Raw genomic sequence first — 16,020 nt, 5'->3', positions numbered from 1 at the left:
TGGTTATCTGAAGCCGGAGAGTTATCTGGAACGACAAAAATACATTCCAAAGATCTATAGGCAGGATGGATGTTGCTATTCGCGTGATTACTCGCTAATTATATAAATCAAGGATTGATAGAAGAGAAATTACTCAATCGAGAAAGCAAGCAATTCAATAGGCCATTACCGACATACTCTGCGCCTCTGTTTCAAAACGAGTCCTTGGGCAAAACTTTTTATGTGAAAATGAGTTTGATTTGCATAAAAAAAGAACCTGAAGGGGAAATACATTTTCATGTGAATCGTTTTGCACGAAGACTGGTTTTGACACAGAGGAGAAATGCAACTAGGAAATGGCCTATGAGTTTAAACTACAAACACTGGAAGATCTGAATTCCAAAAGAAAATTCACCGCCTTACGAGTTACAGTTGGAACCCGTCAATTCAAACTCGGGTATTTCAGATTTTCCTTTATTTAGAACTCAAACCAATTTCCATTTACTATTACCTATTTGGGACGTCTGCAATTTCGAACTATTTATCGATTCCCTTGAGAGTTTGAACTGTAATTCCACCTTGAATTTCAGGTAACTGGCGCGACAGAAACCGCAACTATGTTTCAACTTCAATTTTCCTCGCGAATTTCACCCCATGGAATTTTCTTACTGGGTCAAACATTTCCCTTGAGCAGCATAGCTTTTACAATAACGTTATGAAGATAATCCGAATCAGTTTGTCTTTGACAGTTAACGAAATGGTCTTCCTATCTACCCAGACACACTCTACACTCCTACCCTCTATCTCCCCCCTAATCTTCCCCCCTTACCCACTTCTTCCACGATCCGTGGCTAGTTTTCACCCCTTTCCGAATGTGCCTCTCTTAAAGTATTGTTCAAGATGGCGGGTTCTCGACAGAACAGTAATAGCTGCGACAAAACAAACATACAAATGTGTTATTATTAGCTCTCATTTTTCTTCTCGAGCCTCAAAGTACCGTATGTTTTCAATTACCTTTCTCAAACAGGGTGTGAACTTCGGAATACATGCTCTATAGTTCAGCCGCGGTTAATTACTAAAGCGCTGATTGATATATCGCCTTGTAATGACCTTTCGTGCCGCAATAACACGTATCATTACATAGCGCGTGAGCAGAACCTTTTATCTCCACTTTAACCGGAAGAGTTAAGAAAGGCTGAGCGTTTTTAAACTTGGAAAATATTATTTAATTACAGACCATGTCACATGTAATGTATCTTTCAAGGAAAAACAGACAATGAAGATGGACTGCAAAAAGTAGCTTATCGACCTGTTGAAATAAGATGTTATTACATACCATTTTCGTTTCTGATTTTGTTGCCAATGATCTCCTTGTCGACTGACACCCATAGCGTTATCTCTCTCAAGTGTTTTTCAACTGAACAATTTTATTCATATATTATACAACAATTAGTTCCTTTCTCCACTTCGAGGCATTTGTTAGAAGAGAATTTGTTTCATGATCAGCTTCATTTCTTTTAATGACCCTCTGCAGTCTCTGAAGTGAAACGTGCTCTTCACTGTGCCGTATGTCAGCGGGAACTGGTCAAGAGCAAGAGATAACGAGTGTAATGTATCTTTTTGGCCAACAAGGACAATGAAGACAGGATCAGACTTCCTAATTTTGTTGTTGACTTGTTGACTTGTTGAAATAGGCAGAATGTGACGTTATTCGATCTTAATGTTTCATATTACTACGCCCATAAAATTGCACTTATAAAACCAAGCGTCCTGTTAAGTTCTCATTGCGTGAACCACTCTCGAGAGAGTTTCTTAGAGCAGGTAAGTGTAATTCATCCCACGGTAGTTTGTTTTGGTGATTCCTACGTTTTCATAGGTCTTCTAATTTCAAAAACGTAGCCGGTTAGTTTCCCTTACTCTCCAGGTTTTATGGTTAACTTCGCGGAATGCGTAACTATTGTTTCAGTTTCTCACAGTTTCCAAAGGCACTCCAGTACAAATTCATTTCTCTGCTTATGTGAATCATAAAACACGTTGATTGAATTATTCCCTTAAAATTCTGTTAATTATTGCTTTTAATAGACAGCCTTCGTTGTTGCAGTCCCATGCAAATGGCGTGCTTTTTCCTCGTCATATTCGTCCTACTAAGCGCTACATCTGGCAGCCATGTTCATGAAAGCGACGAACAGAGAGAAAGATCTGAGGAGGTATGTTTTCTTTGCGGATACATCGTATTGTTTAAACACAAATACTCTAAAATACTTAGAACCTTCTTTCAAAAAGATGTAACTGACTAAACTAGCTTCTCTGCTAGGTCATGGATTTCACTGTTCACATCAGCGAGGCTGGTGAAGAATACAACGAGAAGATCGAGGTGGACCCAAACAAGCGAACAGAATTGTTTCAAGTTCCCGCTCATCCTGGAGTGGATCGCAGCGACACGTTTCATGATTTCAAACAAGTAAGCTGTCTGATTTGATTTTCTCTCTTAACGTCGCTTATTTAATCCCAAATTTCCCGTGAAAGAAACGCGAGTCTTGTAACAATAAACAGGAAGTCGTAAGGAAGTTAGTGGTGATTGGAGATGGTCTTGGCTCGTTTTCAAGTCATGCATGATCGTGTTTATACTTCAAGTTTCACTACAGAGAGAACCAATAGTAGGAAATCTACTACCATCTTCCCGTGGTTAATGTTGTGCGTACTGATTGAAGTTTTAATTTTTGATAATCATATCTGCATTCCGGATTCTTTTTCAAGTGCAATTGTCATACACATATGTATATCCGACAAGATGTCACTTAAAATAGACCAGTCATGAAATTTGACCCCATCCCGTTAACTCGTTCACCCCGTTAATACAGACAAATGTTCATGGCCCATTGGTGACGGTATTAACCGGGCTCCACTCTATTTCAGACGCTAGTGTGCCTAACTATGTAGTTAACACGTTGGCCTGGTTCCAAATCACATGGGTTTATACTTAAAGTTTGCTCATTCTACATACAGGATATACGTTTCAACCTTTTTCGTAGAAAAAAAAAAACCCTTTCCTTTATGCCCTACTGTCATTTACTACAGGATTTAGATCTGTATAAAATAGTTTGCAACTAACTTAAATGGATCGATGTAATATCTCGTACCATCGTTCTTTTATATTTGTATTCTGTTCCTTGTGAATGCTTCCTTGTCCTTATTTATTTATTTATTTCACTTCAGTTGTTAGGCGATACTGTTACCGCCAATTTTTTTCGGTTTTACTTGTAATTTGTCAAAAATTGTTACCACAGAATTTGACCATGCTGCGATTTCCGGATGACAAGGTTTGCTATGTCTTCCCTCTTCTAAACGAACAATCGACGCCTGAGAAACTGATAAGAGATCTTGAGAAGGCCAAGCAGGTAAGAACAAAAACATTTCCATAACGCTCTGCTATAAAACTAAGTTAGAAACTTCCTTCCTTTCTCTTTTTGCTATCCGTGGCATAAGGCATAAAACGTACCCGGTGAAACTATTGGACGATCTCACAGAATGCAGGATTAATTAACGATATGAAAGGAGTTTGAATGATCCATAGCTAACAATTGGCCCAAGTCGTTAAGTAGCTATGTCACGGTTTGCGCATCTCGAAAAGTTTAGCTTAAATTTTTCATGTTCGTCGTTTGTAATCCTTGATAATCTTCTCCATCCTTAGCCATCCATGTTCCTTTATGGGTTACTGCTATCTCTTTGATGTTTTTCACAGTAAACTGTTATTCTCAGGTTTCCTTTAATTAAAGGCAAAATACCGTGGCTGATGTCTTTAACGTCAGCTGAAAAGTAGCGCTTTTAAAATTCTTTAACAGCTCTGTATTTTGCCTTCATGCTGTTAGGTGGTTATTACAGAGACCAGGCGGATTGACACCACTTGGATTGTTGAGGGTGAAGTGACTGATCGTTCTGCACTCAGTGATGAGTTGGGAGATATTTGTGCACAGTATCCGATATACCACGTGAAAGAGGTACAGGAGACTCTGGAAGTAACAGGAATCCGAACTAAAGGTGAGGTGATAGAACTTACAGCGTTTACCTCATTCAACTCAAATTCATGTTACACTTGGCAAAATTTAATAAAATGAAAGTTGAAACTTGTACAAAATATTCTTCTAAATGTTGACTCAATTGGAGGAAAGGTATTTGATTAATTGAAACGTACCCTTGTAAAAGCAAAGTCTATATGCTCCCTTCCACACCACGTTAGAGGAATTCGAAAATGGAGGTTTCACTCTAAAACGCATCAAATGTTTTCCGTCCACATTACGCTGGAGAAATTTAAAAACGCGACAATCACTGCTCATTTTGGATTTGCTTTTGAGGAAAACTTGGTCAGGGAAATTACATGGTTATTGCGACGTCATCGTTGTCGTAAAGCGAAGTTTTCAAAATGTTCACCGTCCACACGAAAACGAAAAGCCGGCGTTTTCAAAATTCTCCGGTTTCAAGAGAGTTTTCGAAAAGCTCCGTTTTCGTGAGTATTAAAGTGGACGGTAGGCCTAACCGTAGAAATAAAGCTGCGTTTTCAATAGTGTGGACGCTGCCTTGGTAACTATAAAAGGAATGCTGGGATATGTTTAAACCATGAGCCCATTACCCTGGTTCAAACAAACAATGCATGATCTCGCTGGAATGAGCAAAATAAATGATCATCTATTTGTACTGACCTCGTTCTCAGTGACTCTCTTCCTTAAGGGAGACCCTGGGAACAAATTCAAAAATTCTTTGGTAGAAGATTTGCATTACTTTCGTTGGTTCTTTTACAGAAAAAGGAAATCGAAAGCGGAGGCAGAGCGGGAGTTCTCTAAACGGTGCTGCACTGTGCCCCGGGGGCATGGACCTCAATACAGCCTATCAAATATGTTCCGAACCTAAATCGAAGTGTAAGACCCGGTTGAGCTGTTCAAAATCCGTCCGTTGTGGCCTTGCCCGACGCCGGCGTTTCGGTTTTTGGTGGGGTTCTCACCATTACCGTCCCAGTCGATCAAGTTGCTGGGATGAACACACAACTAGACGTGTCACTGAATGCTGTGAATACTTCTGCGAGAACGCTGGAAACCCCAACAATGGCACAGCAGAGATTTTTGAACGGCTGTAACCAGCTTTAGATCGGTATCTCGTCACAGGGTGCCCATACATCCATTTGGAACATGAATAAAAGATAAACTTACCTTTTTCGATCGTACCTTCTGTTTTGTGGTTGGCCATTTTGAATTTTAAATTCGCGGTCAGCCAGTACGAGGTCTGGATCCGAGATCAGCGGATCCTCCAAGAATTTGTGAATTTTACCGGCAGTCCCAGACTCCCTAAATACTCGGTTGCCTGACTCAAGCCACGCTGGTTTGCTTTGTTATGAAAATCACTTGGGCCGCGTTATCAAGATTAATTTCTTCCCATAATACCGCTACAGTGTCAAACATGTAGGTAATGAGAAGTTAGTAAGTCATCATCCGTGGGATTCTGGTGACCAGTATTTCCCATGACCCAGGGGAGATGGGACTACCTAGCCCCTCTCAGGGTGTAATGAGCACAGGAAAAGAACGCAAAGAATTACTTTCATCGTTCTTTAGAATGGGTACGTTTTTAAAAGTTTCCACGAACAGACTTTTTTTTTTTTAATAATTGGCGTGTAGTAAGGTAAATATCAACTTTTGCCAAAAAGGCAATAAAATGAGGGTTCATGAGTCTTATTTTTAGGTAAGGTGCACGGAAGACCATGCGTTTTTATAGAAGCTTTGGTTAGCATGGTTAGTTTAAGACGATCTTGGCTTACAACTATCAGCAATAAAAGACGCCACATTAGCCAGTCAGGTTAACGTTCTCAATTCAGCTCAACCAAGTCAGGTAAACTTTTGTAGCTGATTTCGTTCCCTGAGAAACGATTACATATTTGTCTTGCTCATCTCCATTCGAAGAAAACTTCAGTTGCACGAGGGAAGAAAAGGCTAAATTTTCGTGCTCTCTAGCCTCGAATTGTGTATGTTTTTTTTCCTTATGATAACGTGGTGTCAATTTAAGGATCAGGTCTAAAATAGCGATTAGAGTTTTTGTTCCGGCTTGACATAGGGTAGGGAAAATCGCAGATTTTGGTCTGAAATAGGGTAACGGGTAAGGGTTTCGCACACTCCCACTACATTTTTCTGGGAGTACCCCCACCGGCACCGAGTGTACCCTCACCAGTAACATACAAGCTTTCCATGAGCTTCTAAGATATCACCTGTTTGAATAAGCCTTGTAAACAGAGCGAGAGCTTCAGATTACATGTCCTGGAAAACCGCCACTGAGCAAAACTTTCTCTTTCGTGGGGAAAACCTCTCTCTCAAGGCTGACGGTGCTATTTCGTAGGTTTTTCAGGGAACAGTTTCATAAATGAAAAAACACGGAAGAAAGTTGAGTATTTGGTAACTTATATTGTTTTTTATTTCAACCTTTGGGTACCCTGCCAAACAGACATTACCTTCCCTCTCTGCTCGGTGAGAGACGAGACGGAACCTCTGCTTGCAACGACTCAATTTCCTAGTCGTTCGAATTCTGAATTTTCCATTGTAGTTTACAGAAACTGCAATAATAATAACATTATTTATCACAGGAAACTCACTCACCTACCGGTGATATACAGAGAGGTCCTGTTCTAAATATATGTAAAAACTACGATCGGAAATCTCGTAAAGGTCTACGAAGTACTGAGTGACAACAAAACATACATAAATAATAAACCAAAACTGGCTTTATCCAAGACGAAGTTGTCCAGCGCGTGCTTCGCAAACTTCATGCAAGCTAGCTGCAGATAAACAAACTCTTTTGGAATAATTAAAAAAAGCCCTGCCTATCAACCCTCATATATATACTCCTCTGGAAATGAATAGCTTGTTAAGCTGAATTAATGTACGGCAATAGTTTCTGGAACTGCACAAACAGCAAAAGATCAAAGATTGCCAGTTATTCATCGGTCAATAGGCCATGTTCGTATTCGACTGAAACTAGCTTGCAACTGAAGCTAACGCGGGAAGTCTTTTCAAATGTCGAAGCCCAGTATTTTTAATTTATTCGTCCCAGCTTGTGGGTGGCGGCTGATCAAACGATCGAGCGGTTGCGAGCAGAGCTTCCCTCTCGTCTCTCCTGGACTATCAAGAGAACTGAGAATCTCTGTCTCGCAGGGTGAAGGAACGCAGGACTGGTACGGACGTGCAAATGTGTCCGCTATGGCATTTACAGTGAAATTCTACATGGAGTTTCCGTTCAATTCTTCAAAATCAGTCGGCCAAATAAAAGAGATGAACCTTGCCCTGTAGAGACAGGGAATATGAGAGACATTCCACAGGCTTCGAAATTTTCCTGGGTAAACTAACAAAAATGGTGTCTCCATACAAAGCTCTATACATTTGGGTAAATACTTCTACGAATTAACGCAGCTATGAAAACCAAACAGATCTAAATAAATCTTGAAAAGGTTGTTTACGTATCAAGCATCTCGATCTCAGATTCGTGACTTAATTTTTTGAATGGCTGTCTTTAGTATATTCTTGACGTCATCACCGGGCTAAAAAAGAAAAAAAACGGCGACCTTTCGTGCTCATACAGCAGTTATTTAACAGGCGCGTGTGTGAGCAGAACGTCTTTTTCCTTAAAGGGATGGTCTTGCGGCATTAGGTGTGACTTACCTTTTTTACGGCGTACGTGAAAGCACCCCAAGAGAGCTTCTTTTTTTCTCCAAAGAAAACTTATGCTTTCCGATTTTATTGTTGAACAATCGTCTTGTTGAGACAGAAGGGATATTGTTACGCCGTTTGTCGGCATGGTTCGCTATAAATGGTCCCACAACGCTGCACTTTTACGCAAACGTCCCGTTTGTTGATCGAGTGAACAAGTCTATTGAGAACCTGTTAGATCGAGAAGGTAACTGAGTTCTTTTCATCGAAGCCGTTCCCATTCAGTTATTCCGTCGGTTAATTATATTATTCTAGAATTAACCTATAAATCTTTAATTCGAGAACTGTAGACCGTGGCTGGTTTCTTCAGTGGGTTTTCGTTTTCAAATATCTCTTTTGTCATGTTTGTAAGCACTTTTATTTCAAGGCTGAATCATTTGGAAGCCCTACCTTGTCGAGCAGTTGAGGAAAACTCGCAGTTTCTGCCCTCATGAAAGGGACAGTGTTTCAATTGAAAAGTGTGGCCGAGAGATCACTATACCATAATTATTATATACGCTTTCGACCATTTAGCCAGAACACTAGTCAATTCTATTTTGCAGGAGCCATTCACCGTCCCAGGCAGTCCCAAGAAAATGGAGTACTTTTTATTCGTCATATTCGTGTTGTTAAGTTCTACTTCTGGTAACCCTGTTTACAAAAGGCACGACGAAAGAAAGGAGTCCCACATTTCCCCTCAAAAGGTAAGCTTACGTATTGATCTCTTTTGTTTATTCTTGCTTTTACTATTACTCTTGCCCAAGAATATAGTGTCATATAAGCGCCATTTCATCCAACAAGGTTGTGGATCTCACTGCTCACGTTGGGGAGGCCGGGCAAGAATACAACGAGAACATGGAGGTAGACCCAAACAAGCGAACAGAATTGTTTGAAGTTGCCGCTCACCCTGGAGTGGATCGCAGTGACGCCTTACATGATTTCAAGCCAGTAAGTTTCATTTCTCTACTATCTCCCCTCTTATTTTCAAAACAATTCAACATGTATATATGTACAGACGAGTTTCAAAAATTGCCAAAAGTTACGTCTTATACTGCTTATCAAAATTCTATAATATAAAGATTTGGGCTCATCCAGCACGTTTTTGAGTCATTCGCAGTTAAAATTAGGCCCATACCATTGGATGTTGTACTCGGCTTTAGACATTCCCATCACCACATTCTTCTTCTGAAAGCTAATTAACTGTACATGTTTATTCAATATTTATTTCTTTTAGGCATCAATTTCGTCGTCACAGGATGTTGAAGATTTACCGCAGAAAAGAGAAAAACGTCAGTACTGCCTTTGCGGTGTGCATAGTTGGCGGTGCTGTAGATCGTACGAAAAGGTCAGTCAATTATGCGTACAGCATAATCAATCATATATTCTCACCAGGCCCCGAAAATCTAAATCTGGGTTCCAATGCTTTTCTTTTGAACATTTTAGTGTGTCTCATGTCTTAGTTTTTTTTTATATTACCGTCGCATATTTGAGAATTTTTCTTTATTTTTAATTTTTAACACGTCATCTTTTTATTCTGTAAATATTTATATGAGAGCCACTGGTTTTTCAGGGATTACTGTTGTGTGCTACCCTCAATAAATAAAGTTGATTATGATTATGATTATTTTTATTATTATTATGATTTGGCAATTGTTTGATATCATTATTGTGGCATCAAAAAAAATGGCGCTAACTAAAATGTAGTGGCAGCATTGACGGTTTCAGTTTCAATTGATGGCTATTCTACCCCCAAAAGTATATTCACAGATATCAACTCAATAACGCAATTAGCCCAGGGATGTCAGTAATAAGGCTCACGTAAAACGACTACCTATTGCGATACCTAAGACTAAACAATAAATGTGAAGCCCTTAAAAAAGAAGTATTTATGAGTAGCCAAAATACTAATATTTCAAAATGTTTTCCTTCACAGATTAAGCAGTCAGCCGGGCATTAAAAAGCTGACATCGGAGAGGAATTGACAAAAGAATAGCTTTAACGGGAGGAACATCACTATCGCTGGCACAACAAAATTGATTAAGGCCAATAGAACAGCAGATAAAGTAAAAATAATAATTCAAGCTTTGTTGCGTTGCTGTTAGGATATTTGCTAAAAAATAGACGGTGGAAATAATTTGTCAGTGCCGCAACATTTTCCTGATCTTGTGCATGCACTGCTTTTGATAGTTTGCTAAGATTTCAAGCTGTGTATAAATAAACTTCAATTAGAAAGCAAACTGCATCAGTTGTGATTTATTCATAAGATAAAATGGCAACACCATGCAGCATCGTGTTCTCATTGTATACATTGCACATCATTGCATACATTCTATGAGGCGGCAGTTGACTCGGCCTTCGGCCTCGCTGACTAATATTTAGCAAATAGACCCCATGTTGCCGTGCGTCTGTGCAGTAACTGGATTCCCGATGACGTCAAAATGTGGTAGAAAGAAAAAAGTGACACAACAGCCGTTAGACGAGCCTTAACTGTGGATGGCAGGGAAATTTCCATAGCTGCGCCCAGTTACGATCTGTTTTTCTGCAGGAAAATTCCAGATGACCGTCGCTTGGTGCTCTTTGCATGATGAGAGTCGTTGCGGTCTCTCCACCTTTGTCACGATGGCGATGGTCATTAAGCTAGAATTTCTAATCCAGTGCTCAAGATAACAGGTTGCGCTTCGGGATAGCCTCTGCCAGGCATTCAGTTAGTTAGGACGCAGTAGAGAGAACGGCGGAGCGACATAAAGGAAAGAGAGGCCTGGTACGTCATTTTTTACGCTTGCGCCCCAACTAACTGAACTTCTGGAAGAGGTGAGCTTCGAGACGAAGCAGAAATGTAAACTTAGCGCTAGTGAACCATGTAGTGTTTCTCGCCTGGTTAAGATAAACTTTGGAAGCCTAGAGGAAGCAATTAGAAATGAGAGTTGTAGACCGTGAGGTAATTTTTGCGAGATTAGGCCATTTTTGTAGAATTTATGGAACTTCGAGTGCGGATTATAGCCATTTCTCTTTAATGGAGGCGAGACACCAGAAAATATAACTCGTGTAATAATAATACTAAGGAAGCCATCTTATTTAAAAATCTTTTGTACATGTCGCATTAAGAGTAATTTTCGTAGCATTCCCATTCATTGTCCTATAAGCGACTGATATCGTAAGGCAAATGTCACGTAAATCGTATACACAACACCTGGGCAGCCTGTGGTCTGGCAAGAGATCAGACCACAGGCAGAGTGTTCGCGTGCTCCTCGCCCCAGTAATATACAAACTTTGTCGGCCATTTGAATTTTAAATACACGGTCAGTCAGTACGAGGTCTGGATCCGAGATCAGCGGATCCTCCAAGAATTTGTGAATTTTACCGGCAGTCCCAGACTCCCTAAATTCTCCGTTGCCTGACTCTAGCCACGCTGGTTTGATTTGTTATGAAAATCACTTGGGCCGCGTTATCAAGATTAATTTCTTCCCACAATACCGCTACAATGTCAAACATGTACATAATGAGAAGTTAGTAAGTCATCATCCGTGGGATTCTGCTGACCAGTATTTCCCATGACCCAGGGGAGATGGGACTACCTAGCCCCTCTCAGGGTCTAATGAGCAGAGGGAAAGGATGCAAAGAATTACCTTCATCGTTCTTTAGAATGGGTACTTTTTTAAAAGTTTCCACGAACAGACTTTTTTTGTTTTTAATAATTGCCGTGTAGTAAGGTAAATATCAACTTTTGCCAAAAAGGCAATAAAATGAGGGTTCATGAGTCTTATTTTTAGGTAAGGTGCACGGAAGACCATGCGTTTTTATAGAAGCTTTGGTTAGCAAGGTTAGTTTAAGACGATCTTGGCTTACAGCTATCAGCAATAAAAGACGCCACATTAGCCAGTCAGGTTAACGTTCTCAATTCAACTCAACCAAGTCAGGTAAACTTTTGTAGCTGATTTCGTTCGCTGAGAAACGAATACATATTTGTCTTGCCCATCTGCATTCGAAGAAAACTTCAGTTGCACGAGGGAAGAAAAGGCTAAATTTTTGTGCTCTCTAGCCTCGAATTGTGTAAGTTTTTTTTTCCTTATGATAACGTGGTGTCAATTTAAGGGTCAGGTCTAAAATAGCGATTAGAATTTTTGTTCCGGTCTGACATAGGGTAGGGAAAATCGCAGATTTTGGTCTGAAATAGGGTAACGGGTAAGGGTTTCGCACACTCCCACTACATTTTTCTGGGAGTACCCCCACCGGCACCGAGTGTACCCTCACCAGTAACATACAAGCTTTCCATGAGCTTCTAAGATATCACCTGTTTGAATAAGCCTTGTAAACAGAGCGAGAGCTTCAGATTACATGTCCCGGAAAACCGCCACTGAGCATAACTTTCTCCTTCGTGGGGAAAACCTCTCTCTCAAGGCTGACGGTGCTATTTCGTAGGTTTTTCAGGGAACAGTTTCATAAATGAAAAACACGGAAGAAAGTTGAGTATTTGGTAACTTATATTGTTTTTTATTTCAACCTTTGGGTACCCTGCCAAACAGACATTACCTTCCCTCTCTGCTCGGTGAGAGACGAGACGGAACCTCTGCTTGCAACGGCTCGATTCCCTAGTCGTTCGAATTCTGAATTTTCCATTGTAGTTTACAGAAACTGCAATAATAATAACATTATTTATCACAGGAAACTCACTCACCTACCGGTGATATACAGAGAGGTCCTGTTCTAAATATATGTAAAAACTACGATCGGAAATCTCGTAAAGGTCTACGAAGTACTGAGTGACAACAAAACATAGATAGATACAAAATAAACCAAAACTGGCTTTATCCAAGACGAAGTTGTCCAGCGCGTGCTTCGCAAACTTCATGCAAGCTAGCTGCAGATAAACAAACTCTTTTGGAATAATTAAAAAAAGCCCTGCCTATCAACCCTCATATATATACTCCTCTGGAAATGAATAGCTTGTTAAGCTGAATTAATGTACGGCAATAGTTTCTGGAACTGCACAAACAGCAAAAGATCAAAGATTGCCAGTTATTCATCGGTCAATAGGCCATGTTCGTATTCGACTGAAACTAGCTTGCAACTGAAGCTAACGCGGGAAGTCTTTTCAAATGTCGAAGCCCAGTATTTTTAATTTATTCGTCCCAGCTTGTGGGTGGCGGCTGATCAAACGATCGAGCGGTTGCGAGCAGAGCTTCCCTCTCGTCTCTCCTGGACTATCAAGAGAACTGAGAATCTCTGTCTCGCAGGGTGAAGGAACGCAGGACTGGTACGGACGTGCAAATGTGTCCGCTATGGCATTTACAGTGAAATTCTACATGGAGTTTCCGTTCAATTCTTCAAAATCAGTCGGCCAAATAAAAGAGATGAACCTTGCCCTGTAGAGACAGGGAATATGAGAGACATTCCACAGGCTTCGAAATTTTCCTGGGTAAACTAACAAAAATGGTGTCTCCATACAAAGCTCTATAAATTTGGGTAAATACTTCTACGAATTAACGCAGCTATGAAAACCAAACAGATCTAAATAAATCTTGAAAAGGTTGTTTACGTATCAAGCATCTCGATCTCAGATTCGTGACTTAATTTTTTGAATGGCTGTCTTTAGTATATTCTTGACGTCATCACCGCGCCAAAAAAGAAAAAAAATGGCGACCTTTCGTGGTCATACAGCAGTTATTTAACAGGTGCGTGTGTGAGCAGAACGACTTTTTCCTTAAAGGGATGGTCTTGCGGCATTAGGTGTGACTTACCTTTTTTACGGCGTACGTGAAAGCACCCCAAGAGAGCTTTTTTTTTTCTCCAAAGAAAACTAATGCTTTCCGATTTCATTGTTGAACAATCGTCTTGTTGAGACAGAAGGGATATTGTTACGCCGTTTGTCGGCATGGTTCGCTATAAATGGTCCTACAACGCTGCACTTTAACACAAAAGTGCCTTTTGTTGATCGAGTGCACAGCTCTATTGAGTGCCTGTTAGATCGAGAAGGTAACTGAGTTCTTTTCATCGAAGCCGTTCCCATTCAGTTATTCCGTCGGTTAACTATATTATTCTAGAATTAACCTATAAATCTTTAATTCGAGAACTGTAGACCGTGGCTGGTTTCTTCAGTGGGTTTTCGTTTTCAAATATCTCTTTTGTCATGTTTGTAAGCACTTTTATTTCAAGGCTGAATCATTTGGAAGCCCTACCTTGTCGAGCAGTTGAGGAAAACTCGCAGTTTCTGCCCTCATGAAAGGGACAGTGTTTCAATTGAAAAGTGTGGCCGAGAGATCACTATACCATAATTATTATATACGCTTTCGACCATTTAGCCAGAACACTAGTCAATTCTATTTTGCAGGAGCCATTCACCGTCCCAGGCAGTCCCAAGAAAATGGAGTACTTTTTATTCGTCATATTCGTGTTGTTAAGTTCTACTTCTGGTAACCCTGTTTACAAAAGGCACGACGAAAGAAAGGAGTCCCACATTTCCCCTCAAAAGGTAAGCTTACGTATTGATCTCTTTTGTTTATTCTTGCTTTTACTATTACTCTTGCCCAAGAATATAGTGTCATATAAGCGCCATTTCATCCAACAAGGTTGTGGATCTCACTGCTCACGTTGGGGAGGCCGGGCAAGAATACAACGAGAACATGGAGGTAGACCCAAACAAGCGAACAGAATTGTTTGAAGTTGCCGCTCACCCTGGAGTGGATCGCAGTGACGCCTTACATGATTTCAAGCCAGTAAGTTTCATTTCTCTACTATCTCCCCTCTTATTTTCAAAACAATTCAACATGTATATATGTACAGACGAGTTTCAAAAATTGCCAAAAGTTACGTCTTATACTGCTTATCAAAATTCTATAATATAAAGATTTGGGCTCATCCAGCACGTTTTTGAGTCATTCGCAGTTAAAATTAGGCCCATACCATTGGATGTTGTACTCGGCTTTAGACATTCCCATCACCACATTCTTCTTCTGAAAGCTAATTGACTGTACATGTTTATTCAACATCTATTTTTTTTAGGCATCAATTTCGTGGTCACAGGATGTTGAAGATTTACCGCAGAAAAGAGAAAAACGTCAGTACTGCCTTTGCGGTGTGCATAGTTGGCGGTGCTGTAGATCGTACGAAAAGGTCAGTCAATTATGCGTAGAGAATAATCAATCATATATTCTCACCAGGCCCCGAAAATCTAAATCTGGGTTTCAATTCTTTTCTTTTGAACATTTTAGTGTGTCTCATGTCTTAGTTTTTTTTTATATTATCGTCGCATATTTGACATCAGGAATTCCAATACTCCTTCGCTTGTCGCTTCATGCTGCATAGAAACCTAGATAAGCGCCGGCCTATGGTAATCTTTTGCATATCTCGAACATGACCAAAAATCCGTCGTTAACGAATGATTTGGCAATTGTTTGATATCATTATTGTGGCATCAAAAAAAAATTGCGCTAACTAAAAAATAGTGGCAGCATTGACAGTTTCAGTTTCAATTGATGGCTATTCTACCCCCAAAAGTATATTCACAGATATCAACTTAATAACGCAATTAGCCCAGGGATGTCAGTAATAAGGCTCACGTAAAAGGACTACCTATTGCGATACCTAAGACTACACAATAAAAGTGAAGCCCTTAAAAAAGAAGTATTTATGAGTAGCCAAAATACTAATATTTCAAAATGTTTTCCTTCACAGATTAAGCAGTCAGCCGGGCATTAAAAAGCTGACATCGGAGAGGAATTGACAAAAGAATAGCTTTAACGGGAGGAACATCACTATCGCTGGCACAACAAAATTGATTAAGGCCAATAGAACAGCAGATAAAGTAAAAATAATAATTCAAGCTTTGTTGCGTTGCTGTTAGGATATTTGCTAAAAAATAGACGGTGGAAGTAATTTTCAGTGCCGCAACATTTTCCTGATCTTGTGCATGCACTGCTTTTGATAGTTTGCTAAGATTTCAAGCTGTGTATAAATAAACTTCAATTAGAAAGCAAACTGCATCAGTTGTGATTTATTCATAAGATAAAATGGCAACACCATGCAGCATCGTGTTCTCATTGTATACACTGCACATCATTGCATACATTCTATGAGGCGGCAGTTGACTCGGCCTTCGGCCTCGCTGACTAATATTTAGCAAATAGACCCCATGTTGCCGTGCGTCTGCGCAGTAACTGGATACCCGATGACGTCAAAATGTGGTAGAAAGAAAAAAGTGACACAGCAGCCGTTAGGCGAGTCTTAAGGTGGTACGGTACCCTCAATATGGACCAAAAAGTTTCTTTAAATATGGTAAAGAAAGATCAATTGTGTGCTATTGCACTCAAGAAGAGAAATTAAATTT

At 40.0% G+C, this 16,020-nt stretch overlaps 3 protein-coding genes across 6 annotated transcripts; all 3 read left to right on the top strand.

Annotated features, from left to right (window-relative positions):
* Positions 1–1,284: 1,284 nt before the first annotated feature.
* Positions 1,285–5,574, top strand: LOC145469400 (uncharacterized). 2 transcript variants are annotated; one of them, XM_081453106.1, is made up of 6 exons: positions 1,285–1,800; positions 2,081–2,186; positions 2,294–2,440; positions 3,267–3,377; positions 3,849–4,017; positions 4,776–5,574. In XM_081453106.1, exons 2-6 carry the CDS (start codon positions 2,085–2,087, stop codon positions 5,105–5,107), a joined length of 861 nt encoding a protein of 286 aa, XP_081309232.1. In that variant the 5' UTR covers positions 1,285–1,800; positions 2,081–2,084; the 3' UTR covers positions 5,108–5,574. The 2 variants fall into 2 exon arrangements, with proteins under 2 accessions (XP_081309232.1, XP_081309230.1); XM_081453104.1 differs by having other exon boundaries at positions 2,062–2,186; positions 4,776–5,573.
* Positions 5,575–7,739: 2,165 nt separating this feature from the next.
* Positions 7,740–9,942, top strand: LOC145470181 (uncharacterized). Its single transcript, XM_081454013.1, has 5 exons — positions 7,740–7,905; positions 8,261–8,401; positions 8,499–8,645; positions 8,932–9,042; positions 9,631–9,942. Exons 2-5 carry the CDS (start codon positions 8,294–8,296, stop codon positions 9,652–9,654), a joined length of 390 nt encoding a protein of 129 aa, XP_081310139.1. The 5' UTR covers positions 7,740–7,905; positions 8,261–8,293; the 3' UTR covers positions 9,655–9,942.
* A 3,712-nt stretch (positions 9,943–13,654) lies between these two features.
* LOC145470134 (uncharacterized) lies at positions 13,655–15,669 on the top strand. Of its 3 annotated transcripts, none has more exons than XM_081453964.1 (4): positions 13,655–13,670; positions 14,026–14,166; positions 14,264–14,410; positions 14,697–15,341. In XM_081453964.1, the coding sequence occupies exons 2-4, from the start codon at positions 14,059–14,061 to the stop codon at positions 14,997–14,999; spliced, it is 558 nt and encodes a 185-aa protein (XP_081310090.1). In that variant the 5' UTR covers positions 13,655–13,670; positions 14,026–14,058; the 3' UTR covers positions 15,000–15,341. The 3 variants fall into 3 exon arrangements, with proteins under 3 accessions (XP_081310090.1, XP_081310089.1, XP_081310091.1); XM_081453965.1 differs by lacking the exon at positions 13,655–13,670 and adding an exon at positions 15,369–15,669 and having other exon boundaries at positions 13,904–14,166; positions 14,697–14,807; XM_081453963.1 differs by lacking the exon at positions 13,655–13,670 and having other exon boundaries at positions 13,879–14,166.
* The last annotated feature ends 351 nt before the right edge of the window (positions 15,670–16,020 follow it).

This window comes from Orbicella franksi, chromosome 15 (genome assembly GCF_964199315.1).
Source record: "Orbicella franksi chromosome 15, jaOrbFran1.1, whole genome shotgun sequence".
Classification (NCBI taxonomy): domain Eukaryota; kingdom Metazoa; phylum Cnidaria; class Anthozoa; order Scleractinia; family Merulinidae; genus Orbicella; species Orbicella franksi.
Note: the sequence above shows the minus strand (reverse complement) of the source record. Positions and strands in the feature narration are given on the sequence as shown.

Bases quoted from the DNA above. Each gene is read 5' to 3' on its own strand.
- LOC145469400 (XM_081453106.1), top strand. From the start codon at position 2,085: ATGCAAATGGCGTGCTTTTTCCTCGTCATATTCGTCCTACTAAGCGCT. The intron at 2,441-3,266 runs GTAAGCTGTCTG...TTGTTACCACAG, and splicing joins CGTTTCATGATTTCAAACAA to AATTTGACCATGCTGCGATT. The intron at 4,018-4,775 runs GTGAGGTGATAG...GTTCTTTTACAG, and splicing joins AACAGGAATCCGAACTAAAG to AAAAAGGAAATCGAAAGCGG.
- LOC145470181 (XM_081454013.1), top strand. From the start codon at position 8,294: ATGGAGTACTTTTTATTCGTCATATTCGTGTTGTTAAGTTCTACTTCT. The intron at 8,646-8,931 runs GTAAGTTTCATT...TATTTCTTTTAG, and splicing joins CCTTACATGATTTCAAGCCA to GCATCAATTTCGTCGTCACA. The intron at 9,043-9,630 runs GTCAGTCAATTA...TTTCCTTCACAG, and splicing joins GCTGTAGATCGTACGAAAAG to ATTAAGCAGTCAGCCGGGCA.
- LOC145470134 (XM_081453964.1), top strand. From the start codon at position 14,059: ATGGAGTACTTTTTATTCGTCATATTCGTGTTGTTAAGTTCTACTTCT. The intron at 14,167-14,263 runs GTAAGCTTACGT...TCATCCAACAAG, and splicing joins CCCACATTTCCCCTCAAAAG to GTTGTGGATCTCACTGCTCA. The intron at 14,411-14,696 runs GTAAGTTTCATT...TATTTTTTTTAG, and splicing joins CCTTACATGATTTCAAGCCA to GCATCAATTTCGTGGTCACA.